At 37.1% G+C, this 27,986-nt stretch overlaps 3 protein-coding genes across 4 annotated transcripts in view; all 3 read right to left on the reverse strand.

The window, feature by feature from the left end:
- Window positions 1-27,986, reverse strand: part of LOC105474765 (olfactory receptor 2L8) — a 240,005-nt gene that overhangs the window by 71,933 nt on the left and 140,086 nt on the right. The gene's annotated exons all lie outside the window — the stretch shown is intronic.
- On the reverse strand, window positions 10,104-13,490 carry LOC139357159 (olfactory receptor 2L8-like). The gene is given in 2 exon segments (XM_071072995.1): window positions 10,104-12,909; window positions 12,911-13,490. Coding segments are annotated over 2 exon segments (939 nt in total). The 5' UTR covers window positions 13,241-13,490; the 3' UTR covers window positions 10,104-12,300.
- Window positions 23,436-25,641, reverse strand: LOC105474763 (olfactory receptor 2L5-like). The gene has a single exon (XM_011729597.3). It carries the CDS (start codon window positions 24,531-24,533, stop codon window positions 23,595-23,597), a length of 939 nt encoding a protein of 312 aa, XP_011727899.1. The 5' UTR covers window positions 24,534-25,641; the 3' UTR covers window positions 23,436-23,594.

The following is a 27,986-nucleotide window of genomic DNA, read 5'->3' on the forward strand; positions in this document are numbered from 1 at the left end:
TACGTTTCATTAATGAATCAAGAGATTTGATATAGAAAATATTTTATGATTCCACAAATTATGCTCTAGATTGTATGAAATCACATTGAAACACAAATTTTTTTTTTCCTATAAACACTTTGCAGGCTGACTCTAATTATATGAAAATGCAATGGGCTAAGAATAGCTAAACATGCTTTGAGGTATGAATAGTTTAATGTAGAACAGGTACTCAAGAGCAAGATCTGGGCAGGTGAAGAGGAAAAGAGCAAGCCACTGATGGTAACAGATAATAGTCTGTGGAGCTATAGAGAAAAGCGATTTTTATAATACATTGTGATGACACATGTTATCATTAGGAATAGTGGGATGTATGAGAGCAGAAGAGAAAGATAAAGTTGAACAAGTACATTCAACATGCTTCCTTATGCAGATGATACCTAATGTTCACATTGAGAAAAGGGAGAAATGGGGATTCATGCAGTTAAATAACTGTATGAGGATAGAGAACAATGTATTAAAGTTACAAGCGATTGTACCTAATGTCATGAAGGACTAACTTTTCACAACTTCTTCATAGAACTGCATTTAATGTAGCATGAAGAGAATAAAAATTTCCATGTAGAGTGTGATCCTGCAGATGTAGGAGTGAATTAGCCAATTGAGAGAATCACATGACATACTAAGGAAAGTGACATCATCAAAATATTTTTTGATTAGATAATTCTAAGAACAATTCAAGCCAGTCTGGATTGATTGATTCGTTATTGATTTCATTAAAGCAGTATCACATAATATTCTTTATTAAAAATGTACAATATGATGTTTGACATCCATCTACATATTGAAATGATTACTACACTCAAACAAATTATACAGCACTTTCCATAGCTCTGATCTTTATAGTAAAAGGACTTAAAACCCATTCTCTTAGCAAATTTTCAATATATAATGCAATATTATTAACCATTAGCTATCAAGACTTACTCATCCTACATAACTGCAAGTTTGTACCATTTGACCTACACTTTTATTTTCTCTCCCTCCCCGCTCCTGTAACCACCATTTTACTCTCTTTTTCTATGTATTTCACTTATTTTTGGGCCCAATGTATCAGTGAGATCATGCAGTATTTTTCTTTTTGTGTCTGAAAGCCAGTCTGGAATGAAGGACAGAAAGAAGAGAAACTAACACTTGTACTGGGAGGCTACAGTCACAGTAACATAATCATTCGCAGTATTTCCCAGCCTGTGAGACCAAATGGGAATCAATCATGTTTGGGATTCTCCCTGGGAAAGCTCCATGCCACAAAATCTGAAATATACAGGACCTTTAAGATGCCAAAGAGAATAAGAGACATTCCTGCATCCCTGCCACACATTGTTTCCATTAACAAAATGAACAGATGACCTTTCTACACAGTTCTGAGTCACACTCCATCACTATGTCCTATAGGTACCAATGGTTGTCCATTCGTTTCACAAACACTTTCCTAAGAAGGTTTCTCTCTCTCTCTTTCTCTCTCTCACCTCCCTCTCTCTCTTTCTCTTTCTGTCTCTTTCCATTCAGGGTGTGTCCAAATAGCACTGCAGGAATTTGTTGGCTCAATTGATGAATCAAGACTAAACTGTATCTACTTTTTTCATCTCCCATGTCTGTTTCACCAAGTATCATGCATATAACAAACTTCTTACATATTCCATATCTCCCTTATAATGACCATGTAAATAAATTAATGAGAGGCATGGTACTCCTGGTTCAGCAGAAACTCTAGAATCAATTTACCATTCACTACACATCTGAACTCTCTTTTGACATGCCTCAGAGAGCAAACATTTCAGTATCTATGATAGAACCCAAATACTTACTCCTCTACCTGCCTTACAAGTCTCCAAAAGCAGTGGCAACAAAACAGAATTGACAAGTGGGACCTAAAGAAATTAAAGAGCTTCTGCACAGCAAAAGAAACTGTCAAGAGAGGAAACAGCCAACCTACAGAATAGGAAGTAATATTTGCAAACTATGCATATGACAAAGATGTAATGTCCATAATCTATATGGAAGTCAAATACATCTACAAGCAAAAAACAAATGACCCTATTAAAAATGGACAAAGTACATGAACAGACACATCGCTGAAGAAGACATACAAGTTGTCAACAAACATAGGAAAAAATATTCAGCATAACAAATCATCAGAGAAATGCAAAACAAAACCACAATGAGATACCATTTTATAGCAGTCAGAATGAATATTACTAAAAAGTCAAAAAAGAGCAGATACGGGTGAAGCTACAGACCAAAGGGAATTCTTATACGCTGTTGATAGGAATGTAAATTAGTCCAGCCAGTATGGAAAACAGTCTGTAGATTTCTCAAAAAACTTAAACAGAGATACCTTTTGACCAGGAAATTCCAGTGCTCAGTACACACACACACACACACACACACACACACAGAGAGAGACACACACACACACACACACTCACACATACACACACATACACACACACAAAATCATTCTACCAAAAAGACACATGCATTTATATGCTCATTGCTGCACTATTCATAATAGCGAAGACATATTGCCAACCTATGTGCCCATCAACAGTGACTTATATAAAGAAAATATGGTACATATACAACATGAAATACAACACAGCTATAAAAGAAAAGCATGACAGCATGGTCTGTGCAAGTGAAATAGATGGAGTTGGAGGCCATAATTCTAAGCAAATTGACTCAGCGATAGTGAACCAAGTGTTGAATGTTTTCACTTGTAACTGGGAACTAAGCATATAACCACACGTGTATATAAATATGGTAACAAGAGACATCGTGCACTGCTAGAGGATGGGGGGTGGGATTAAAAACTACCAATTGGGTACCACATTCATTACCAGGGTGACAGGTTCTAAATCTAAGCAACAAGCAATATTCCCATTTAACATATCTGCACATGTATGCACATATCTAAAAGAGAAGTTGACATAAAGCACCTGCGGGGGAAGGGTGGCTGTGGGTGCAGCTTCAGTAAATTTAAATATCCCTGCCTCCCAGCTCTGTGCAGTGGATCTCCCAGCACAGCGTTCTAGCTCTGCTAAGGGTCAGACTGCCTCCTCATGTGGGTCCCTGACTCTTGTGTCTCCAGACTGAGACACACCTCCCAGTTGGGTTGACTGACACCTCATACAGGATAGCTCCAGCTGGCATTTGGTGGGTGGCCCTCTGGGACAAAGCTTCCAGAGAAAGGAATAGGCAGCAATCTTTGCTGTTCTGCAGTCTCCATGGGTGATTCTCAGGCAAACAGGGTCTGGAGTAGACCTCCAGCAAACTCCAGCAGACCTGCAGCAGAGGAGCCTGACAGTTAGAAGGAAAACTAACAAACAGAAAGGAATAGCATCAACATCAACATCAACATCCACAAGAAGAACGTACACTCAGAAACCCCAACTGAAGGTCACCAACATCAAAGAACAAAGGTAGATAAATCCATGTAGATGGGGAGAAACCAGTACAAAAAGCCTGAAAATTCTAAAAACCAGAATGCTTCTTCTCCTCCAAAGGATCACAACTCGTCACCAGCAAGAGACCAAAGCAGGACAGAGAATGAGTTCCACAAATGGACAAAAGTAGGTTTCAGAAGGTGGGTAATAACAAACTCCTCCAAGCTAAAGGAAAATATTCTAACCCAATGCAAGGAAGCTAAGTATTGGGGGAACCCGCCCCTAATATTTCAATATAGGTTCTTTCTATTTTCCATAAGGGAAAGAGCACAAAGAGAGGAATTTTACAGCTGGGCTGCCAGGGGTGACATCACATATCAGTAGGACTGTGGTGCCCACCTGAGACACCAAACCAGCAAGTTTTATTAAGGATTTCAAAAGGGGAGGGGGTGCAAGAACAGGGAGTAGGTCACAAGATCATATGTTTCAAAGGGCAAAAAGGAGAACAAAGATCACAAAGCAAAGCGCAAAAGGAAAGATCACAAGGCAAAGGGCAAAAGTGGAATTACTGGTAAGGGTCTATGTTCAGTGGTGAACGTATTATCTTGATAAACATCTTAAATAACAGAAATCAAGGTTGAAGAGCAAAGAACTGGTCTGACCACAAAATTACCAAGGTGGGGTTTTTACCCACCCTGGTAAGCCCGAGGGTACTTCAGGAGACTAGGGAGTATTTCAGTCCTTATCTCAACCACATAAGATAGACACTACCAGAGCGGCCATTTATAGACCTCCCCCCAGGAATGCATTCCTTCCCCCAGGATATTAATATTTCTTGTTAGGAAAAGAATATATCCTTCTCCCAGGATCCTTCCCCCAGGATATTAATATTTCTTGCTAGGAAAAGAATTTAGAGATATCTTCCCTACTTGCATATCTGTTTATAGGCTCTCTGCAAGAAGAAATATATGTCTCTACTTTGCCTGACCCTGCAGGCAGTCAGAACTTATGGTTGTCTTCCCTTGTTCCCTGAAAATCGCTGTTATTCTGTTCTTTTTCAAGGTGCACTGATTTCATATTGTTCAAACACACACGTTTTACAATCAATTTGTACAGTTAACACAATTATCATAGTGGTCCTGAGGTGACATACATCCTCAGTTTACAAAGATAACGGGATCAAGAGATTAAAGTAAGACAGGCATAATAAATTATGAAGGTATTATTTGGGAACTGGTAAATGTCTATGAAATCTTCACAATTTATGTTCCTTTGCTGTAGCTCCAGCCGGTCCCTCCACTCAGGGTTCCTGACTTTTTAGCAACAGCTAAAAACCTTGAAAAAAGGTTACAGGAATTGATAACTAGAGTAACCAGTTTAGAGAAGAACATAAACCACCTGATGAAGCTGAAAAACACAGCAAGAAAACTTCATGAAGTTCTCCAGCCAAACTAAGCTTCATGTGTGAAGGAGAAAAAAATCCTTTACAGACAGGCAAATGCTGTGACATTTTGTCACCACCAGGCCTACCTTACAAGAGTTCCTGAAGGAAGCACTAAACATGGAATGAAACAACCGGTACCAGCCACAGCAAAAACATACCAAATTGTAAAGACCATCGACACTATGAAGAAACTGCATCAACTAATGGACAAAGTAACCAAATAGCATCATAATGATAGGATCAAATTCACACATAACAATATTAACCTTAAATGTAAATGGGCTAAATTCCCCAATTCAAAAACACAGACTGCCAAATTGAATAAAGAGTCAAGACTCAATGGTGTGCTGTATTCAGGAGACCCATCTCACATGCAAAGACACCCATAGGCTCAAAATAAAGGGATGGAAGAAGGCTTATTAAGCAAATGGAAAGTAAAAAAAAAGGCAGGAGTTGCAATCCTAGTCTCTGATAAAGTAGACTTTAAACCAACAAAGAGCAAAAGAGACAAAGAAGGGCATTACATAGTGGTAAAGGAATCAATACAACAAGAAGAGCTAACTATTCTAAACATATAGGCACCCAATACAGGAGCACCCATATTCATAAAGTAAGTTCTTAGAGACCTACAAAGAGACTTAGACTCTCACACAATAATAATGGGAGATTTTAACACCCCACTGTCAATATTAGAGAGAGCAATGAGACAGAAAATTCACAAGGATATTTAGGACTAGAGCTCAGCTCTGCACCAAGAAGACCTAATAGAAGACCAAACACTGCATGTTCTCACTCGTAGGTGGGAACTGAACAATGAGAACAGTCGGACACAGAAAGGGGAACATCACACACCGGGGCCTGTCATGGGGTGAGGGGAGTGGAGAGTGATAGAATTAGGAGATATACCTAATGTAAATGATGAGTTAATGGGTGCAGCACACCAACATGGCACATGTATGCATATGTAACAAAACTTGCATGTAGTGCAAATGTACCCTAGAATTTAAAGTATAATAAAAAATAATAAAAAAGAAAATAATAATAATAAAAAGAAATCTACAGAACTCTCCACCCCAAATCAACAGAATACACATTCTTCTCAGCACTACATTGCACTTATTCTTAAACTGACTACATAATTGGAAGTAAAACACTCCTCAGCAAATGCAAAAGACAGAAATCATAACAAACAGATTTTGGGCTGAGACTATGGGGTTCCCTAAATATACAATCATGTCATCTGCAAACAAAGACAATTTGACTTCCTCTCTTCCTATTTGAATACGCTTTATTTCTTTCTCTTGCCTGATTGCCTTGCCCAGTACTTCCAATACTATGTTGAATAGGAGTGGTGAAAGAGGGTATCCTTGTCTTGTGCCGGTTTTCATAGGAAATGCTTCCACCTTTTGCCCATTCAGTATCGTATTGGTTGTGGGTTTGTCATGAATAGCTCTTAATATTTTGAGATAAGTTCTATGAATACCTAGTTTATTGAGAGTTTTTAGCATGCTGGAGTGTTGAATTTTATTGAAGGTTTTTTTCTGCATCTATAGAGATAATCATATGGTTTTGTCATTAGTTCTGTTTATGTGATGCATTACGTTTATTGATTTGCTTAGGTTGAACCATCCTTGCGTTCCAGGGGTGAAGCCAACTGGATCGTGATGGATAAGTTCTGTAATATGCTGTTGGATTCGGTTTGCCAGTATTTTATTGAGTATTTTCGCATCAATATTCATTAAGAATATTGGCCTGAAATTTTCTTTTTCTGTTTTGTCTCTGACAGGTTTTGGTATTGGATGATGCTGTCCTCATAAAGAGGAGGAGTTCCTCTTTTTCTATTGTTTGAAATTGTTTCAGAAGGAATGGTACCAGCTCCACTTTGCACCTCTGGTAGAATTCAGCTGTGAATCCATCTGGTCCTGGGCTTTTTTTGTTATTACGCTATTAATTACTGCCTTAATTTCAGAACTTGTTATTGTTTTGTTCAGGGATTCGATTTCTTCCTAGTTTAGATTTCAGAGAGTATATCTGTCCAGGAATTTGCCCATTTCTTCTAGATTTTCTAGTTTATTTGTGTAGAGGTCTTTATAGTGTTCTCTGATGATAGATGGTATTTCTGTGGGATCAGTGGTGATATCCCCTTTATCATTTTTTACTGTCTATTTTGTTCTTCTCTCTTTTCTTCTTTATTAATCTGACTAGCAGTCTATTTTGTTAATCTTTTCAAAAAACCAGCTCCTGGATTCACTGATGGTTTGAAAGGTTTTTTGAGTCTATCCCCTCTGATCTTAGATATTTCTTGTCTTCTGCTAGCTTTTGAATTTGTTTGTGCTTGATTCTCTGTTTGCTTTAATTGTGATGTTAGTGTGTCTATTTTAGATTTTTCCTGCTTTCTGATGTGGGCATTTAGTGCAATACATTTTCCTCTAAACACTGCATTAGCTGTGTCCCAGAGATTCTGATACATTGAGTCTTTGTTCTCATTGGCTTCAAACAACTTATTTATTCCTGCCTTAATTTCATTATTTACCCAGTAGTCATTGAGGAGCAGGTTGTTCAGTTTCCATGTAGTTGTTTGGTTTTGAGTGAGTTTCTTAATCCTGAGTTCTAATTTGATTGCACTGTGGTCTGAGAGACTGTTTGTTATGATTTCCAATCTTTTGCATTTGCTGAGGAGTGTTTGACTTCCAATTATGTGGTCAATTTTAGAACAAGGGTGATGTGTTGCTAAAAATATATATATTCTATTGATTTGGAGTGGATAGTTCTGTAGATGCCTATTAGGTCTGCTTGGTCAAGAGCTGAGTTACAGTCCTGAATATTGTTGTTAATTTTCTGTCTCAACAATCTCTCTAATATTGACAGTGGTGTGTTAAAGTCTCCCACTATTATTTTGTGAGAGTCTAAGCCTCTTTGTAAGTACAAAAGGAAGTTAATTGTTACTTCTGTAGAAACATGAGAGATCACTCATTTCATCTCCTATATGAGCTTTTTGCCCAAGTCTAGGAAACAAATTGATACAACACAGATTAATGAGGAAAAAGCATGTAAGTTTTATTAACATTACATGCACATGTGAATCTTCACAAGAGTGTGAAGTCCAAATAAGTGATCAATGCGAGATATTTTTATACTTTTAGACAAAGAATGATAAATTATAGAAAACGCCAAAGAATAGAGAAACTGACTTGAAGCCATAAATTCTAGGGCTATCACTAGGAGGTATATGGGGGTGTAAAGCTAGTGGAAATTAAGGGTTAATTTTTAAAGTTTATTTACTCAGGTCCACCACATTCCTCCAATTCCCAGGCTCTGGTTTAAGTGCTATTTTCTACTGTGATAGAGGGAGGGTACCAGAAGAGTATAAGAATGTACCAAAGATTCCTGTATGAATCTTTATAGCTTGCTGCATGCAGAAGAAGAGAGCTCAGATAATCTTTTCTTCTCATGTTAACCAAAATTTCTCCAATGTTTTCAGTTCAAACTAATAAATGTGCCAAGTCAGCATATTTGTGGATGGTATGCCACTCATTCCTTTACTTTAATTATTTCACTACTGAACCACAACTTGTTTTAATGAGAAATATACTCATCCTTCAAAGTAGAAAGAGTACTCATGTCCCTTTCCATAAATCAAACTTTGCTAATGGAATACATAAGATATTTCTAATTGCACACAGTGTATGTTATGAAATCCAGATAGATACCATGTGCTATAAAATTTGCATCTTCTATTTCAAAGACAGGAAATAATTAAAGAACGACCATGTAGTGTAAAATAATAACTAGAGCATAACATTTGGATGGAAAGAAAAATGGCTAAAACAAGGCAGAGGCAAAATTAACAATGAGCCAAGAATGTTGTGAGGTAAAGAATTCATTAACTTCCCCACCAAGAGGAACTATTGTCCAACCTTCAATATTATCTGGATACATGCTCATAAACAATGTAGTAAATGACAGTAGATTTGAATAATTTGACTTCATTTTATGTTGTTCTTCTTAATGACTGTAAGGGGAAAGGAGTGGCCTCTGAGTACAGACACCATGTCAAAGGGGACTAGCTTATTGCTTTCCTGAGCCAGAGCCTCCTGGCGTAAAAGAATTTTGAAAAGTCATTTATGATAGCCTTGGAAGGCTCAGTATTCACTGGTGACCTCTTCGTCTCCACCACCAGAGTCATTGGCATGAAAAATAGGATTACCATTGCTTATACAGGAATGTCAGTAGGAGTGATTTCAATGATGCCATTTACTGATAAGGTACAAGGCATCCATATTGTTTTTCAGTAAACTAATTTCAGAGAGATGGAATGATTTCCCCAAGGCCGTGGTACGTCACAGAAAATCACAGAGCTAGGTCTCCTGATTCCCTCCATGAATCACCACCTGAAATGGATAAAGGGTCTGAACTGGGCATCTCTGCTTAGTTCAGTCCTCCCTCAGGTTCTTTCCAATAATAATAAATAATAAAAGCAGCAGACATTCCATCTTAGTGTATTCAATCTGCTATAACAATTGTATCTTAAACGGGGTAACCTATAAGCAAGAGAAATGTATTCTCAGAGTTGTGGAACCTGGGAAGTTTAAGACGAAGTAACTGGAGATTCAGTGTCTGGAGAAATCTTGCTTTCTGGTTCATAGACAGTGGCTTGTATGACACCATAGTTGGAATCGTCTGCTGTGACCTCACATGGCAGATGGCACAAACAAGCTCTCTCAAGCCTCCTTTAGAAAGGCATTCATCTTACTCAAGAGGGTGCTACCCTCATGACCTAATCATTTCCCAATGGGCCCCAACTCCTAATACTATCACATTGAGGGTTAAGATGTAAGCATATGGATTTGGGGAGGATACAAACATTCAGACCATCATACATTCCCACCACTATCCTAGGCTGCATGATCTCATTCACTTCATGTTCACTCTTTCCATTCTTCTTGGGACTGGCCTCATGGACCCATGCACAGGGTCCCACACTCAAAGGGCTCCATGCCTGGTTTCATGCTCTGCTGTTATCACTGGAATTTTTAATCATTTCATCTTGAAGTATGCATGTGACAGAGGAGCTGGAGAGGTTGGCAGCGTTTGCATGCAGTTTTGGTTCAGTAGCAGTGACTACACAAGTGGGCTCAGGCAACACCCACATGAGGCAATTGGCCTGGCATTCTTATGCACACACGTGCACGCGCACGCACGCGCGCGCGCGCGCACACACACACACACACACACACACACACACACATCTTGCAATATTTCACAGCACCACAGGACCCCAAGCAGTGGCTGGGGTATGACCGGGCTCAGATTGGTAGTGATGACACAAACAGTGGCACAGGTGACAGTTGGATACAAGCATCCCTAACAGGGAACAGAGGAGGTGCTCTCCATGGCAGGAGCAAGTGATTGCAGATGGGAGGGCTATTTTCCCTCTGCCCCAGAGCCCATCTCTGTTGTATTCATGGATTATGACCTATCTGACTGAGTTCAGGACAGGAAATGGCAAGAAGCTTAGGCAGTAAACTTTGTTCGTAAATCATCACAAAATAAAAATATATGCTGCTCATTGCAACAAAGGACAATTAAGACTTACTCTGATTCATAAAACAAGTTCAAAGTATGTGTTTTAACTGCTACAACATTGTAAACCAAATATCCACAGGTTTAGAAATAGAAATGACGTTTAAAGAGCATTGAAATAATTTTAACTATGTAATACTTTACTGTTAACTGTAGTCATGGAAGAGAACACTAGAATGATTTGTACAAAACACTGGTGAAAGAAAATGAAGAGGAATACAAACAAATGGGAAGACATCCAATGCTCATGGATCGAAAGAATTAATATTATTTAAATGACCAAACTACAGATTCAATGCAATGTCTATCAAAACACCAATGACATTCTGCACACACATAGTAAAAAACATTCTAAGATTTGTATGGAACTATAAAAGACCCCAAATAGTCAAAGCAACCTTGAACAAAAAGAACAAACCTGGAGGCATAACAGCACCAAACTTCAAACTATACTACAAACATGGAATAACCAAAACAGAATGGTACCGGTGTAGAAAAGATGCATAGAACAATGAAACAGAACAGAGAACCCAGAAATAAATCCACACATCTACAGCTAACTGATTTATTTTTTTTATTGTCAATTACTATAATAGTAATATAGAATTGTGGAGTGTATGTGATGTTTAGATAAAGGCATACAATGCGTAATGATCAAATCAGGGTAACTGGGGTAACCAGCACCTCAAATATGTATTATTTCTTTGTGTTGAGAACATTCCAATTCGACACTTTCAGTTATTCTTTAAGATGTACAATAAATTCTACAATAAATTATTGTTTACTATAGTCACTCTGTTGTGCTACTAATTACTGGCTCTTATTCATTATACCTAATTATATTTTTGCAACTATTAACCATCCCCACTTTATCACCCCTCCCCAGCACCCTTCTCACTCTCTGGTGACCATCAGTCTATTCTCTATTTCCACGAGTTCCATTTTTAAGAATTTTAGCTCCCAGAGATGAGTGACAACATGCAAAATCTTTCTGTGCCTGATGCGGTCAACTGATTTTTGACAACAGAGCCAAGAATGTTCATTGGGAAGCAGACAGTGTCTTCAATATACTGTGCAGGGAAAACTGGATATTTTTAAGCAGAAAAATGAAACTAAACTCCCAATTCTTATACCATACCAAAATCAAACTCAAAATGGGTTAAAGACCTAAATGTAACCATTTTTATTACTGCTGGCACATTCCAGTTCTTGTTGTTGACCTACAATATACCTGATGTTAAATCATTTCCTGGGATTAATTCCCCTATAAAACACATAAACTTGTCATAGGCCATCCAGAGTGGTATCAGGACTTAAGAATCCCTGTTGAGCTCTCTGCTAAATTGTGTAAAAATAACTTCCCTAGGTTGAAAGAAACAGTAACTGGTACATTAAGCGTCTAAATAAGAAAGACATTTTACAGTTTTCAATTGGATCCACCAAGTCAAGAGATTTTTTTGTTTGTTTGTTTTAGACATAAACAAAAAGGTAAATTTAAAATTGCTGGAAAACAAATTGACAATAATAGAATTGCTATACTAAGTGCCAACTTCAGTTAGACAAATTTCACTTCCATTTCTGCATAACTTAAAACAAACATTCTCACTGACAATATTTTGGCAAAAGTATGTGCTTTCAAAATTTATGGGGAAAATGCGATGAAGAAAAAGGTTGTTTAGAATTATATACATCTTTATAAAACAATTTTGCCCAGAAATCAGTGAGTTTTTTTTTCTTCTGTTGATTACTTTTTGCTCCTGCACTCTAGGAATGAAATAATATTTTAATTACTATACACTGCTGAATGGATATGTATCTGAGCCCTGAGACCTTAGGCAGAAAGTGTGTCTACATTTTCACAGAGCAGAGTCTCTGACTCACTCGTGTCAGGGCCCCCATCACCTCCTTGTTTCTCAGGCTGTAGATGATGGGGTTGAGCATTGGGGTGAGGATGGTGTAGAAAACAGCCAGAACCTTGTCCTCTGTTGGAGATCGCAGGGATCTTGGACGTAGATAGGTGTAGACAAAAGGTGCATAGTAGAAAGTCACTACAGTGAGGTGGGTGCTGCAGGTCAGGTAGGCCTTCTTCCTCCCTTCTGCAGATTTCATGCGGTAGACAGCAAGGAGAACCCGGCCATAGGAACATGAAATACCAATGAAGGGAAACACCAGAAAGATGGTGGTGCTCAAAAACACTGTGCCCTCATAGACCCAGGTGTCCATGCAGGCCAGAGTCACCATGGCTGGGACATCACAGAAGAAATGATTGATGGCCCTGGATCGGCAATAAGGAATATGGAGAATATATACAGTGTGAGCACAAGCATTGATAGAGCCTATGATCCAAGATCCTGTTATCATCAGCACACACACTCTTTTGCTCATGCGGATGAGATAGTGAAGAGGAAAGCAAATAGCAATGTAACGATCATAGGCCATTGATGTCAGGAGTAGCGCTTTCTACAACGGCTAAAGTCGTGAAGAAGAAACTCTGAATCCCACACCCAGTGAAGGAGATAGACTTGTTTCCATGCAGAAAATCAGAAGCCATCTTAGGAACAATGGTGGAGATGTAATTTAGGTCAATGAGGGAGAGCTGACTAAGTAGGAAATACATGGGTGTGTGGAGATGGGTGTCCAAGGAAATGAGAAGAATCATGGATAGGTTTCCAATTAGAGCCATCAGGAAAATGAAAACAATGAGAATGAAGAGGAAAAGGCCAATTCTTGACGGTGGGAACAACCCCAACAAGATGAAATCAGTTGATGTTTGATTGTAATTTTCCATGGGGCTTTCACACGATCCTTCCTGAAGGGAGACACAAGGGTAAGTGAAGTACAGAAATTCGTCCTTGTCCACAGAATTTCAATCCCTGAATAGACCAATAATAAGTTCTGAAATTGAGGCAATAATAGCCTACCAACCAAAGAAAAGGCCCGGGTTCCGATGGATTATAGCTGAATTCTATCAGAGGTACAAAGTGGAGCTGGTACAATTTCTTCTGAAACTGTTCCAAACAATTGAAAAGGAGGAAATCCACCATGATTCCTTTTTTTTTTTTTTGAGACGGAGTCTGGCACTGCCGCCCAGGCTGGAGTGAGCGGCGCCATCTTGGCTCACTGCAAGCTCCGCCTCCCGGGTTCCCGCCATTCTCCTGCCTCAGCCTCCCGAGGAGCTGGGACCACAGGCGCCGCCACCTCGCCCGGCTAGTTTTTTGTATTTTTAGTAGAGACAGGGTTTCACCGTGTTAGCCAGGATGGTCTGGATCTCCTGACCTCGTGATCCGCCCGCCTAGGCCTCCCAAAGTGCTGGGATGACAGGCGTGAGCCACTGCGCCCGGCCTGTATACAGTTTTTAAAACAGCACAAATTTTGACACATGCCACAACATGGATGAAGCTTGAATACATTATGCTAAGTGAAATAAGCTTGTCCCAAAAAGACAAATATTGTGCAAATTCACTTACATGAAGTACCCACAGTAGTGAAATTCATAGACAGAAAGTGGTATGTTGGACCCCAGAGGATGGGGGAAGGGAGAGAAGGAGAGTAATTGTTTGACAAGAACAAAGTGTGAGTTGGAGACAATGAAATTGTTTTGGAGACAGGTTCATGGTAGTGATGGTTGCACAACAATATATGTACTTAATGACACAGAACTCTACACTTAAAACAGTTAAAACTGTGTTTCTGTTATGTATATTTACCCTAACAAAAAATCACTTAAATGTACTGAAACTATTCCAATTTGGATTTGCAAATACATTTTTTGAACATCTTGGCAGGTTTCTAAGCCACAGCACAGCAATTTATTTTCAATTATTTTATGACACCGGTAATTTTTGAAAAAATATTTAGAAGAGAAAATTGTTTTCATAAATGTCATTTGTAATCAATAGGAGATTGGCATTAAGACAAATCCAATACTATATACAAATCCAATACTATAGAATTTATATTATTGGTTAATTATTGGTAAGTAGAACATGTAATATTTGAAATTGTTAATCCAATTTACATTTCAAACATTTGTATCATTTGTATTTTACATAGGGCTATGACAAACTGTCCAAGAGATAGTTTACATTATCCTAATTTTAAACAGAGGAAAAAAGAACAAAAAACAGCTTAATAAATGACACATCAGATCTGATAGTTAAAGCCATGTTTTATGACTGCCAATGTATCATCTTTTTATTATCCATGTTCCAGGGTTCTAATATTCTAATGTCCCATTACATAGTATTATTTAAATAAAATTAGAAGCTGGTTCCTGACAGGAAAGCAGCCTCAGCCATGATGTTCCCGTTTCAATAATGTGAAGAAGATATTTTTTCCTATGTAAAAATAAAATCCAAATTGATTATTTCTGACCCTTTTATTTTTTTATTTACAGAAATAGCTATAAGGAAGGCAAACTAAGAAACATCTTTTTTTTAAGCAAACTAAGAAACATCTTGCTTTTACTTTCTTTTCACTAAAAATTCAGTATGCAGGGGTCAACGTTATTGAAATAATACACAGGAGGAAAGAACAAGCAGAAAAAGTTCTGGTCAAGATTTCAGAGTCAGTAGGAACCACAAACCTTAAACCTGAACTGCGTCTCACATGAAGGGAAGGAGGGAGGCATGAACTTTCATGCACTCTCTTCACACATTGGCACCTGGAACGTCACAGGATTCATTCCTTGATTCTATTGGAGTTCATCAAAATAACTCTTCAGATTGGTATCACCATTCATATTTTATAGATGACGAAACTGAGATTCAGAGATTTTCAGTAAACTTCTCTAGATCCACAAACACACATACATATATGCATATGTATATACACACACACAAACGTATGAGTAAATGGCACACCTACATAAACATACATTAATATAAATCTTTTAAAAATGTGTGGTGTAGTTCATCCCTCAAAAATTTTTGGCAGTAAATCTGAAATAAGGGTGGCTCACTTTTTAATCACCCAAAACAAAAAGAAAAGAAAAAACGGTAAATTTATTAAATCAAAAACTCCATATAAGTGGTAAATAATTGAGAAAATATAAAAAATTTCAAACAACAACTAGGATTATTTTAATGATTAAGCTTTACTCATTACAATTCTTCTTCTGTTTCCTCATATCACCTGTTTTTAATGTACTTTCACTTCACCTGGCAATAGTTACATATCTTCACAGAAAATTGGTTTCTCAGAAACTCTAAATGAAAGACATTTTCTATCTTGTTCCCAGTGTAAAAGTTTCCCTACTGGAAGAATTCAGTTACAGAAAAACACCCGTATAAACTCCTGTGTAAATCAAGTTGAGGATGAACATATTCAGCATAATAATTACAATTCTCCAAACGCTGCCCAAGTTTCAAATAAAGTACCTATTACTAATTTTGAAGTCAAAAACGTCATTGCATTGCATGAATCTCTTTCCTATCCTTCAATTTAGAATTGAAAGTAAGATGAAGAAAGTAGCCTAATTTTAGTGATTCATATATTCACAGAAGACAAAGATTGTTCACCTATAGTCTACTTATCACATGGAAGAATCACGGAATCACAGGATTTGAAGAGAGTTACTCATGACCGTGCAGTGACCTTGTGACCGAGTTGGGAACCAAGGAGGACAGTCTTCTTGAGTCTAGATACTGCAGTTTTCCACTGAGGCACAGATTTTCCTTCCTATACTTTCCTCAACTTTGATCAAACAGAAAAACCATTATTCATCACAAAATAAGTCTGGTCTCCTTAAAATTGACAGGATCATTTGCATAGGTGCAGAAAACTGGATTTACAAAAAAAAAAATAGAACGAAAGAAGAAAAAAAGGAAAGGAAGGAAGGAAGGAAAAGAAAAAGAAAGAAAAAGAAAAAGAAAGAAAGAAAAGAAAAGAAAGAAAGAAAGAAAGAAAGAAAGAAAGAAAGAAAGAAAGAAAGAAAGAAAGAAAGAAAGAAAGAAAGAAGAAAGAAAGAGAAAGAAAAAGAAAGAAGGGGAGAAAGAAAAGCAAGCTAGGAAGGCAGGGGCACACGTTGGCTTTCCTGGAAGTTTTATAAGAAATCAGATTGAACTTTTAAAAGTCTGCAAAATCCAAGACACTTGTCACGGGATTTTCCAGAATCTGGATTACTTTCCTTCTTCTGAAGTGATATCTGTAATATCCTAAAGTTCTGAATCTTTGAAAGTTCCAGAAAGTGATCTCCCTACTAACACATAGGGCTTGGAAATGGCAAAACCCAAAGCAGCATCAGTTTCACTGAAAGGGCAGTGAAGTCATTGACTCCATGAGTCAGCCTGAATTCCTTAACACAAGCTGTCTGTACCTGAATCTGCATGTCTATAGTAAGAATTATTTCACATTGATAACACTTGTCTCGAATGTCAATCAGATGACACAGAAGAGTGTCCTCTGGGGTCTAGACAAGGACAGCTCTCCACAGCATCCTGACATGGAATCCTAAAGGAGATTCCTCCTTCCTTCAAGTTCCTCTACAATGGATTCTCCTAAGAAGAGACAGAGTACATAATGTTGTATATAACTGACTTAGGAATAACTGATCTTATTCATATTTATGCAATGTGTATTTGTAATTGTTGAGAAGGGTATGAAGTTGGAGAACCATAACTATTTAAGGTGTAAAGGAGTAAAGAATGTAAAGTGAATATTTGCTTGTGTGTATGTGTGCTTCCAAGTCACAACGTGCACTGAGGCCCACAACAGTGCATCAGCTCTCACAGATAGATACACAGGTAATTAGGTAGACAGACATTTTCATGGATATATGGAAACTGATTATGAAAGTATATCCTTTGACTGTAGTTTTGGAATGAGCATGTGCTTACTCTGCTTCACTGGGTAAGTTCAAGGGACAGAGACTCCATTTCAAACTAAATCAAATTCTATCTCTTACAATTACTAGAAATGTAAGCTTTTGTTGATGAATGTCTGATCCTGTATTTTATAATTACAACAGGGAGAAGAATCCATGGGTTACCGGGAGCTGTCTGTGAGATAGTGAATGTGTCTTGACTGGGTGTATCACTGAAGCTGCAAGTTTCAGCATTTTCCTCATTACCATTGCCCTCACCATCAAGATAATCGCTATCACTTACATTCACACACTTGTTATCCACTATGACTGTAGAATAATATAGCCTTCACATTGTTTCCACATACTCTGCTCATTTGCTTCTCACAAAAACTTTGAGTGGCTGTTAAGGCAGATACTTATATCATTTCACTGGAACTTTACCTTATGTACCGAAAGAAAAAATTAATACATTGTAAAAATTAAAAGCACAAAGCACTACAATTTGACACAAATTGGGTGTAAAAACAAAATCTGGATACCCATAGCACAGTTACTAACCATGCGGTTACCTTCATTATTTATTTCCAGAAGAAGGTCCTTCTTTTAAGAAAATATATCATTGCAGAGAGACTGGTCATTTTAACCACTTATTGTGCCTTTATTTAATGCCCTTTTAACATGTTTATGCAAAAACAACACTGGTACTTTCCAGGTATTTCATTAGACAGACTGGATTCAAATAAGGTAAAATACAAAGTGAGAAGCAGCGATACGTTTATAATGAGTGTCACATAATCACTGATCATTCAGGGCAAAATAAATCAAATGAAAAAAATCACCAGCCAGGCAGGAATGAGGAAATGTTGCCACCTACAATAATTATTGTAAATATGGGTTATTTAGTTTCACTGGATCCCATAAAAACATAGTCTAGTATCATTTATCCCTATCTCTTCCATTGACCATCATTTCCCTTCCCCTCCAGAAAACACATTTATGAATTAGCTGCAAAACCACTTTTGGTTGTCTGCATTTCATACTCTAAGATTTCTGCTGAATGATGTTACAGAAAGCACAGTCACTAGTGCTGAAATTCACCTCAATTCTATGTCTGAAACAAAGTTCTCTTAAGCACTTGCCAGAGTCCCTTCTTCCCTGTGATCAATAAAAATTTAAAAATACAATTATAATTAGTACCTTTCTTATTTCCTCATTTTCAAACACTCATGCCTTGCTTAGCTGACAGCAGTCCTACAGTCATCATAGGAACAAAGTCATTTTTCTGAGTAAGCATTAAGAATATTTTTTAAAGAAATGTATATATTCACTCATCCTCCCTACACATGAGATTTCAGAGACCTTCTTGGGGATTCAGTAGCGACCATGCATCCTGTCCTTCTTTACCTGGAGAATGAGATTAACAGTTGTTTTGCTGGTATTCACTAGGGAATGTCCACTGAGACTTTGGACATTTTAGGCTAAGTCACTAATAACAGAGGATGGCCTTAGTCCAAGGTTCAGAAATGAGTTCTGATCATGTTTTTAGATGTTTCAAGGCATGTCAAGGGTAAACACAGTGGAGAAAGAAATAAGCATATTTATTCACATTATTTCAAATTTGTTTTTGTTTCTAAACTTTAAGAAACTCTATAGTTTGAATGTTGTTATTTAGGCATCAACAGTAACAATGTGTCTGCATTCATGAATTTCTTTCTCACTTTGATTTATAGTGGCAATAAGATTTAAACCACTAAAATAGAATAAGGATAATTTAATAAAAATACATAAGTAGAAATTACTAAGCTATCACATACATGGGAGTTATCTTTTAACATATTTTAGGTATTATACATGTTCAAATTGTTTCGTTTCATTTGGAAATGCTCATTAAATTATAAAGTGATTTTCTCCTATTAAATCAGATGATAAAATGATATTACTACTCTCTTTGTTTTATTAATATTTAGAAAATATTTAGTAATTGAATAAATTTTTATTCAGTCGAATGCTTTAAATGTTCTCAAATTTCTTGTTTCTAGTAAATGAATAAATTATACCACCTATATGGGAAAAGAGGTATTCATTCATTTTAATTTTTTTGAATGTTAAAAGTATTTGAGTTTTTCCACATGTATTTAATAGATAAATTATTTGACACATTTTGATATATATTTTTATTTATATTTGTTGTGATATATATTTTGATATGTATAGGCTAGTCAGATGAAGCTGTGGGAGTGCAGAAGGAACGAAGAAACCTGTAACTGGTTGTGATCAATTAGTTGTAAACACCACTGCACTCGGACGAGCCAATTTGACATATTAATGCACGTATATGCTGTATAGCAATCCAGACAGGGTAGTTGGTGTACATTCTTGGAAATGACATTTTCCTGAAAGTAAATATACAGTTTTAAATTCAATGGGCTGAGAATAAGTAAACATGCTTTGAGCTATGAATAGGTTGAATGTAGAACAGGTGCTCAAGTGTAACATCTGGGCATGTGAAGAGGAAAAGAGCAAGCCACTGATGGTAACAGATAATAGTCTGTGGAGCCATACAGAAAAGAGCTTGTTGCAATACATCTCGATGACACATGTTATTATTAGAAATAGTGGGATGTATGAGAGTGTAATAGAAAGATAATGTTGAACACGCACATTCAGCATGCTTCCTTGTGTAGATGATACCTGATGTTTACACTGAGAAAAGGGAGTGTTGGGGATTCATGCAGTGAAAGAACTTGATGAGAATAGAGAACAATGCATTAAAGATACAAGCTATTGGACCTAATGTCACAAGGACTGGCTTTTCAAAACTTGTTCAGAGAACTGCGTTCAATTTAGCATGAAGAGAACATAAAGTTCCAGGTAGAGTCAGATGTAGAAGGGAATTAGCCAATGGAATCACATACCATACTAAGGAAAGTGACATCATCAAAATATATTTTCATTAGATAATTCCAGGAACAATTCAAGCCAGTCTGAATGATTGTTGATTTTATTAAAGATGTACCAGACAATGTTTTATTTTATTAAAGATATACAACATGGTGTTTGACATCCATATACATATTGAAATGATTACCAAACTCAACTTATACAGCATGTTCCAGTTATGACTTTTATACGAAGAACACTTAAAACCCACTGTCTTAGCAAAATTTCAATATATAATACAATAGTATTAACCATAGTCTTCATTAGCTCTCTAGACTTACTCATCCTGCATAACTTCAAGTTTGTACCATTTGACCTAAACTCTTTCTCTCCCTCCCCACTGCTAGTAACCACCATTTTCCTCTCTGTTTCTATCTATTCCACTAATTTTTAGACCCAAAATATAAGTGAGATCATGTAGTATTTCTGTGTGTGTTTCTGAAAGCCAGTCTGGATTGAAGGACAGAAAGAAGAGAAACCAAGACTTGTACTGGGAGGCTACAGTCACAGTAACAATCATTCCTGATTTGTCCCAGCTTCTGAGACCAAATGGGAATCAACTGTGGTTGGGATTCTCCCTAGGAAAGCTCCATGCCACAAAATCTGAAACATACAAGACCTTTAAGATGCCAAAGAGAACAAGAGACATTGCTGCATCCCTGCCACACATTGTGTTCATCAATGGAATGAAGAGACAGCCCTTCTACACAGGTCTGAGTCACACTCCATCACTAGGTCCTATAGGCACCAATGCATGTCCATTGGTTTTACAAACTCTTTCATGACAAGTTCGTCTCTCTCTCTCTCTCTCTGTCTCTCTCTCTCTCTCTCTCTCTCTCTCATCTCTTTGTCTCTCTCCATTCAGTCATTCAGTGTCTGTCCAAATAGCATCACAGGAATTTGTTGGCTTAACTGAGGAATCAAGACCAAATCATATCTACTTTTTCACCTCCCATATCTGTTTCTCTAAGTATCATGCATACAACAAACTTCTTACATATTCCATATCTCCCTTACAATGATGATGTAAATAAATAAATGAGAGGCATGGTACTCCTGGTTCAGCAGGAAGTCTAGATTCCATTTACCATTCTTCATATATATGAACTCTCTTTTGACATGCCTCAGAGAGCAAACATTTCAATATCCATGAGAGAACCTATACACTTATTCCTCTACCTGAGGAGTAACAATAGCAACAAAACAAAATTGACAAGAGACACCTAATTAAATGAAAGAGCTTCTGCACAGAAAAAAAAACTCTCAATGAGGAAACAACCAACCTACAAAATAGGAAATAATATTTGCACAGCATGCATCTGACAAAGATTAAATGTCCACAATCTGTAGGGAAGTTAAATAAATCAACAAGCATAAAATTAACCCCATTAAAAAATGCAGAAAGTACATGAACAATGAAAAGACACATCTGTGAAGGCATACAAGTGGCCAACAAACAAGAAACAGTACTCAGCATCACCAATCATCAGAGAAATGTGAACCAGAGCCACAATGAGAGACCATTTTATACCAGTAACTATGGCTATAATTAAAAAAAAAAAAAAAACACCAGATGCTGGTGAAGCTGGAGAGAAAAGAGAATTCTTATACGCTGTTGGGAATGTAAATTAGCCTAGTCACTATGGAAAGTAGTCTGCAGAGTTCTTAAAATACTTAAACAGAGATATCATTTGACCCAGAAATTCCAGTGCTCTGTATACAAACACACACACACACACACACAAAATCATTCTACCAAAAAGACACATGCATTCATATGCTCATTGCTGCACTATTCACAACAGCAAAAACCTACAATCAACCGAGGTGCCCATCAATAGTGAATTGGAATAAGAAAATATGCTACACATATACCATGAAACACTACACAACTATAAAAAACAATAAGAGCATACTGTTTGCAAGCAACATGGATAGAGCTAGGGGCCATAATCCTAAGCAAATTGACTGAGGAAGAGCAAACCAAATACAGAATGTTCTCACTTGTAAGTGGGAACTTAGCATTGGCCCACACATGGACATAAATATGGTGACAATAGACACTGTGCACTGCTAGAGGGAGGGGGTGGGATTAAAAACTACTAATTGGGTACTATGTTCACTACCAGGTGACAGGATCCACACTCTAAGCAACATGCAATATTCCCATGTAAAAATATCCACATGTACTCTCATACCTAAAATAGAAGTTGAAATAAAACATATCTGCATATAACTTCAAACTCCCCCCATAACATAACTAATGATAGCCTACTGTTGACAGGAAGCCTTAAAAAATAACATAAATACTTAATTAACTCACACTTGGTATCTTACATGTATTATATACTGTATTCTTACAGTAGAGTAAGCTAGAAAAGGAAAATCTTATTAAGAAAATCATCAGAAAGAGAAAATATATTTACTACTTATTTTGTGAATGTGGTTTGTCATAAAGATCTTCGTCCATGTTGTCCTTATATTGAGTAGGCTGAGTAGGAGGAAGAAGAAGAGAGGTTGGTCTTGCTGTCTCAGGAGTGGCAGAGGCAGAAAAAAAAGCCACATGTAAGTGGACCTGCACAGTTCAAATCTGTGTTGTTCAAGGACCAACTGCATGTCAGTCATTCACCACTGCTGTCACTTGGATAATTCGGGGCTTTTCTTACTTGCTCCTTCGACCTCCCTTCTTGCCTCCTCTCCTCAGAGATTAAAGAATTTCTCTCTTCTGGAGAGCCATGACCTTTCACTCAGAGAAAGGACCTAAGCAGATAACTTTTATGAAAATAACGTTGATCCTTTCAGGCACATGCCTAAACATGTATAAAAATAGTGGAGCAGAGGAGATGATCCCAACTCATGCTAAATAGACCCATTGATTTATGAGAAGAGTAAGTAGAAATAAAATTGTACAGCAGAGAATGTCTTGCATGAGAATACCAGTGGCTACTCAGGAGGGAAATGTAGAGTGTGTTGTGATATGACTGGGAATGTTTTCAATAACCTACTTGACACCCAACTGAGTCTAAGTCAGCTACAGTCTAAGAGGTTCTATAGAAGGTAACTGTATAGAACCTCTTATAGGGAAACTCTTGTTTATCTAAAGCCAAGTAGACTGCTCCCCAGACATAATTATTTATCCTGAGGTAAACATTTAATAAATCATTACTTTAGGAAAAAAATGAATATATGATCTATCTTTTGATAAAAAGAAACAAATACAAGACCAAAATAGATGTCTTAGAATATGCAATTGAAATGTCAAGACTAAATTAAAATACAAATATTTTAGATTAATTTCCATTTGACACAATGGGCATGTAATAATATTTTCCTTAACTCCTGTACACTGCTGAGTTGATATGAACCTAGAGCTTTGACTCTAAGGCAGAAAGCATGTCTACGTTTTCACAGAAAAGATTTTCTGAATCACTCGTGTTAGGGCCCCCATCACCTCCTTGTTTCTCAGGCTGTAGATGATGGGGTTGAGCATTGGGGTGAGGATGGTGTAGAAGACAGCCAGAACCTTGTCCTCTGTCGGAGATCGCAGGGATCTTGGGCGTAGATAGGTATAAGCAAAAGGTGCATAGTAGAAAGTCACTACAGTGAGGTGGGTGCTGCAGGTCGAATAGGCCTTCCTCCTCCCTTCTGCAGAGTGCATGCGGTAGACAGCAAGGAGAATCCAGCCATAGGAACACGCAATACAAATGAAGGGAAACACAAGAAAGATGGTAGTGCTCAAAAACACTGTGCTCTCATAGACCCAGGTGTCTGTACAGGCTAGGGTCAACATAGCTGGAACATCACAGAAAAAATGATTGATGGCTCTGGACTTGCAATATGGGATACGGAGTGCATATACCGTGTGAGCACAAGAGTTGACGGAGCCTATCATCCAAGATCCTGTTATCATCAGCACACACACTCTTTTGCTCATACGGGCAGGATAGTGGAGAGGAAAACAAATAGCCACATAACGATCGTAGGCCATTGATGTCAGGAGCAGCGCTTCTGCACCTGCTAAAGTTAAGAAGAAGAAACTCTGAATCCCACACCCAATGAAGGAGATAGATTTGTTTCCATACAGAAAATCATAAGCCATCTTTGGAACAATGGTGGAGATGTAATTTAGGTCAATGAGGGAGAGCTGACTAAGTAGGAAATACATGGGTGTGTGGAGATGGATGTCCAAGAAGATGAGAAGAATCATGGATAGGTTTCCAATTAAAGCCATTAGGAAAACGAAATCAATGAGAATGAAGATGAAATAGCCAATTTTTGGTGGTGGGGACAATCCCAACAAGATGAAATCAGTTGATGTTTGATTGTAATTTTCCATGGAGCATTCATACGATCCTTCCTGAAGGGAGACACAAGGGTTAGTGAAGTACAGTAGCTCCCCCTTATCTGCGGGGATGCATTTCAAGCCCTCCAGTGGATGTCTGAAGTTGGGGTTTACACTGAACCCTATAGACACTATTTTTGTATCAATAAATGCATATTATAAAGTTTAATTTATAAATTAGGCAAGGACTAGATTAACAAAAATAACTAAAAATAAAATAGAAAAATTATAATTATATGCTGTAATTAAAGTTATGTGGATGCAGTTTTTCTTTCAAAACATCTTATTGAACAGTGTTCACTTTTCTTCTGATGATAAAATGCTTCGGGGAAGATAAAATGTCTACATGATGAGACAAAGTGAAGGGAACAATGTAGGCACAGCGATGCAACATTGGGCTATGACTGAAAACAAATTTAAAATTTATGAAGTGCTCATTTGTAGAATTTTCCATGCAATCTCAGATGACAGTTGATTGCAGGAGAAACCATGAAAAGCGAAGCAGTGGATAAGGGGGACTAGTTATAGAAGAGTAAGCCAATGGTTTTAAAAAATCCTTAGTTTAGTCAGACTATGAATTATTTATACAATTTTACAACTCGTAAATGATGAATTAATCTTTCCTATTTAGAAAAAAATCTTATTTTCTTACCCAGAAATTATATTTTATGAGACAAATATTTATAACCACAATTTTTAATAATAAATATATACATTCATAGGAAAAAAATTTCTCTTACAACTTCAACAGGATATGAATGTTTGCTGCCCAACACAAACTCAGATGTCATCAAGATAATTTGTTATGTTTAAAACATTATGTTATGAATCCATATTATGAACAATTAAGCACTACTTTTTCAGGATGATTTTTTTCTACATTTATTTTTTAAAACTTACTTTTAAAACTGCAGCAGTCTATGGCTCATTTGGAGTAAGTTATATTTCCTTCTTGAATGGTCTTTGCATGATAATTCCAAGTCAAACTTTCACTAAGTTAAACATCATTATTTGGTTCTTCTATTTAGACATGTAGAATACATCCTTATTTTAAGTACTTTTTTCATGAAATGTAATTCATATAGTTCATTTCTTTTTTTTTTTTTTTTTTTTTTTTTTGAGACAGAGTCTCGCTCTGTAGCCCAGGCTGGAGTGCAGTGGCCAGATCTCAGCTCACTGCAAGCTCCGCCTCCCGGGTTCCCGCCATTCTCCGGCCTCAGCCTCCCGAGTAGCTGGGACTACAGGCGCTGCCACCTCGCCCGGCTATTTTTTGTATTTCTTAGTAGAGACGGGGTTTCACCGTGTTAGCCAGGATGGTCTCGATCTCCTGACCTCGTGATCCACCCATCTCTAATGTCCACCACCATCCATTCTCTTTTGCCTTCTCATCCAATTTCAGAATTCTCAAGTTAGTGCAGACCCCCATCTGAATATCTATATGCCAAGTTCATTTTACCTTCCATGTCTCTGCTCACGCTCTCCCCAATAGGATGTGTATTCTGTATCTTTGCTTCCCTAATGCTTAGATTATATAGACTTTGTGGATTCTTCAATTCTTATGAAAGGATCATAAGAATATTTATCAATTATTTAGAAGGATTCATAAAGTGTAATGTAATCTAAGCGTTAGGGAAGCAAAGACAATAAATTACTTTATGATCCTTCAGAAGAAGGGATTTGGAGAAATGATCATTCACTTAAATGGAAAAAGGAAGCAGCAACTTGACAGTTTTCTGGGTGTAGGTGATTCGAGCATTCTCCTCCAGATAGAAGACATCAGTGGACGGCTTTGCACTGAATGCCTAACAGAACTGAAGTCTTTAGGCTTAAATATTATTTTAGAACCAAAGGTCAGCAGACCTTTAAGGAAGTGTAGCAACGTGAAAGAGTAAGATCCACACAGTGTGCAAACACACGTCTACACACACACACACAAAGATGCATACTCACTTAAGCATCAATACACACGTATATATACCCTGAGTTAAAACTATCAGAAACCTGCCAAAAGAATGATTTTTTAAAAATAAGAATTCCTATTTTTAGGAAGGAAGATATGTATGATATGTTATGAAATCCACAAAATAAATATTATTATCTATATAAAAGGATGTGACAGGTAATGATAAATGACTCGTGGAAATTAAAAGTATAAGAATTGATAAAATTTTAAATGAAATCAAAAGAATTCAAAAGACAAATTGGGAAAATTCTGTCAGAAGGAAAAAAGGAAACAAACTGAAAGGCTTGATAATTAAAGAGAGAGAAATATTAGAAAATTAATATAACAGGACCAACATATACTTACAGGCATTCCCAGAAATGCACATAGCAAATAATAATGAACTCAATATTATAAAAAAAATTCTCCAAACTGAAATATATTAGCCACCATACTCAAATGGCATGTTAAATCACAAAGTGAGAAATCTTTTCCTAAAAAAAATTTCACGAAAATTGTTTCTCCTTGAAAACACTTCTAAAAATTTTAATTATCTAGAGATAAAATATTAAGTTTTTGAGAGGAACAGTAATAATAATCAGAAGAAATACATGCACATATGTATTACCATCAGGTTTTACAAGAGTATATATTTTTTGTATTTAATCAATAGATTCTTTTTTTTAAATTATACTTTAAGTTCTAGGGTACATGTGCACAACGGCAGGTTTGTTACATATGTATACTTGTGCCATGTTGGTGTGCTGCGCCCATCAACTCGTCAGCACCCATCAACTCGTCATTTACATCAGGTATAAGATGAGACGATGCTGTCAACCCCTTGCTGCAGATGTAAATTAGAATGTATTTATGTTGACAAAGTGGGAGAAGGGTAATGAGTGTGGGGGGTAGTGATGCTGGGGGGAGCAGGTAACTACTGACAGCGGCCTGTGTCATGAGTCAAGGGCTGCTATTTGGGATATTTAAATCAAGCATTAGCAGATAAGCATATCGTTTGAAAATACATGGGCGAAAACAGGGCAAGACCGGTAAGAAATTTTGAAGTCCTTATCTTTAGGATCAGGAAGACTTTGTTATGGGTCCAATATTTTAGCCTGTGGACTGTGGACACCATGTCTATGCATTACTTGAATAAAACATTAAAGTGATGTAAAAATCTATCACAGTTAAGAATTTAACCCACAACTTCACGATAATAATAGAATGACAATTTTTACTCCAGGATTTGGAACAAGACACAAATGTCCACTTTCACTGCATCTATTCAACATATTATTGGAAGTTCAGCCAAAGCAATAGAACAAAAGAAGAAAAATAGTTACCTTAATTAAAAGGAAGGAAGCATGATAATTTCTATTTGCATACGACATAACTATATATGTAGAAAACCACAGGATTCTACACACTAAAAACTGTTACAAATAATTAGCAAAATTGCAGCATGCAACAACAGCCAAAACCTATTGACTTCTATACACTAACAA

The sequence above is a fragment of the Macaca nemestrina genome, chromosome 1, assembly GCF_043159975.1.
Source record: "Macaca nemestrina isolate mMacNem1 chromosome 1, mMacNem.hap1, whole genome shotgun sequence".
Lineage (NCBI taxonomy): Eukaryota > Metazoa > Chordata > Mammalia > Primates > Cercopithecidae > Macaca > Macaca nemestrina.

What these genes read in the sequence shown, in the direction of transcription:
- LOC105474763 (XM_011729597.3), bottom strand. Translation starts at nt 24,533, where the DNA reads ATGGAAAATTACAATCAAACATCAACTGATTTCATCTTGTTGGGATTG.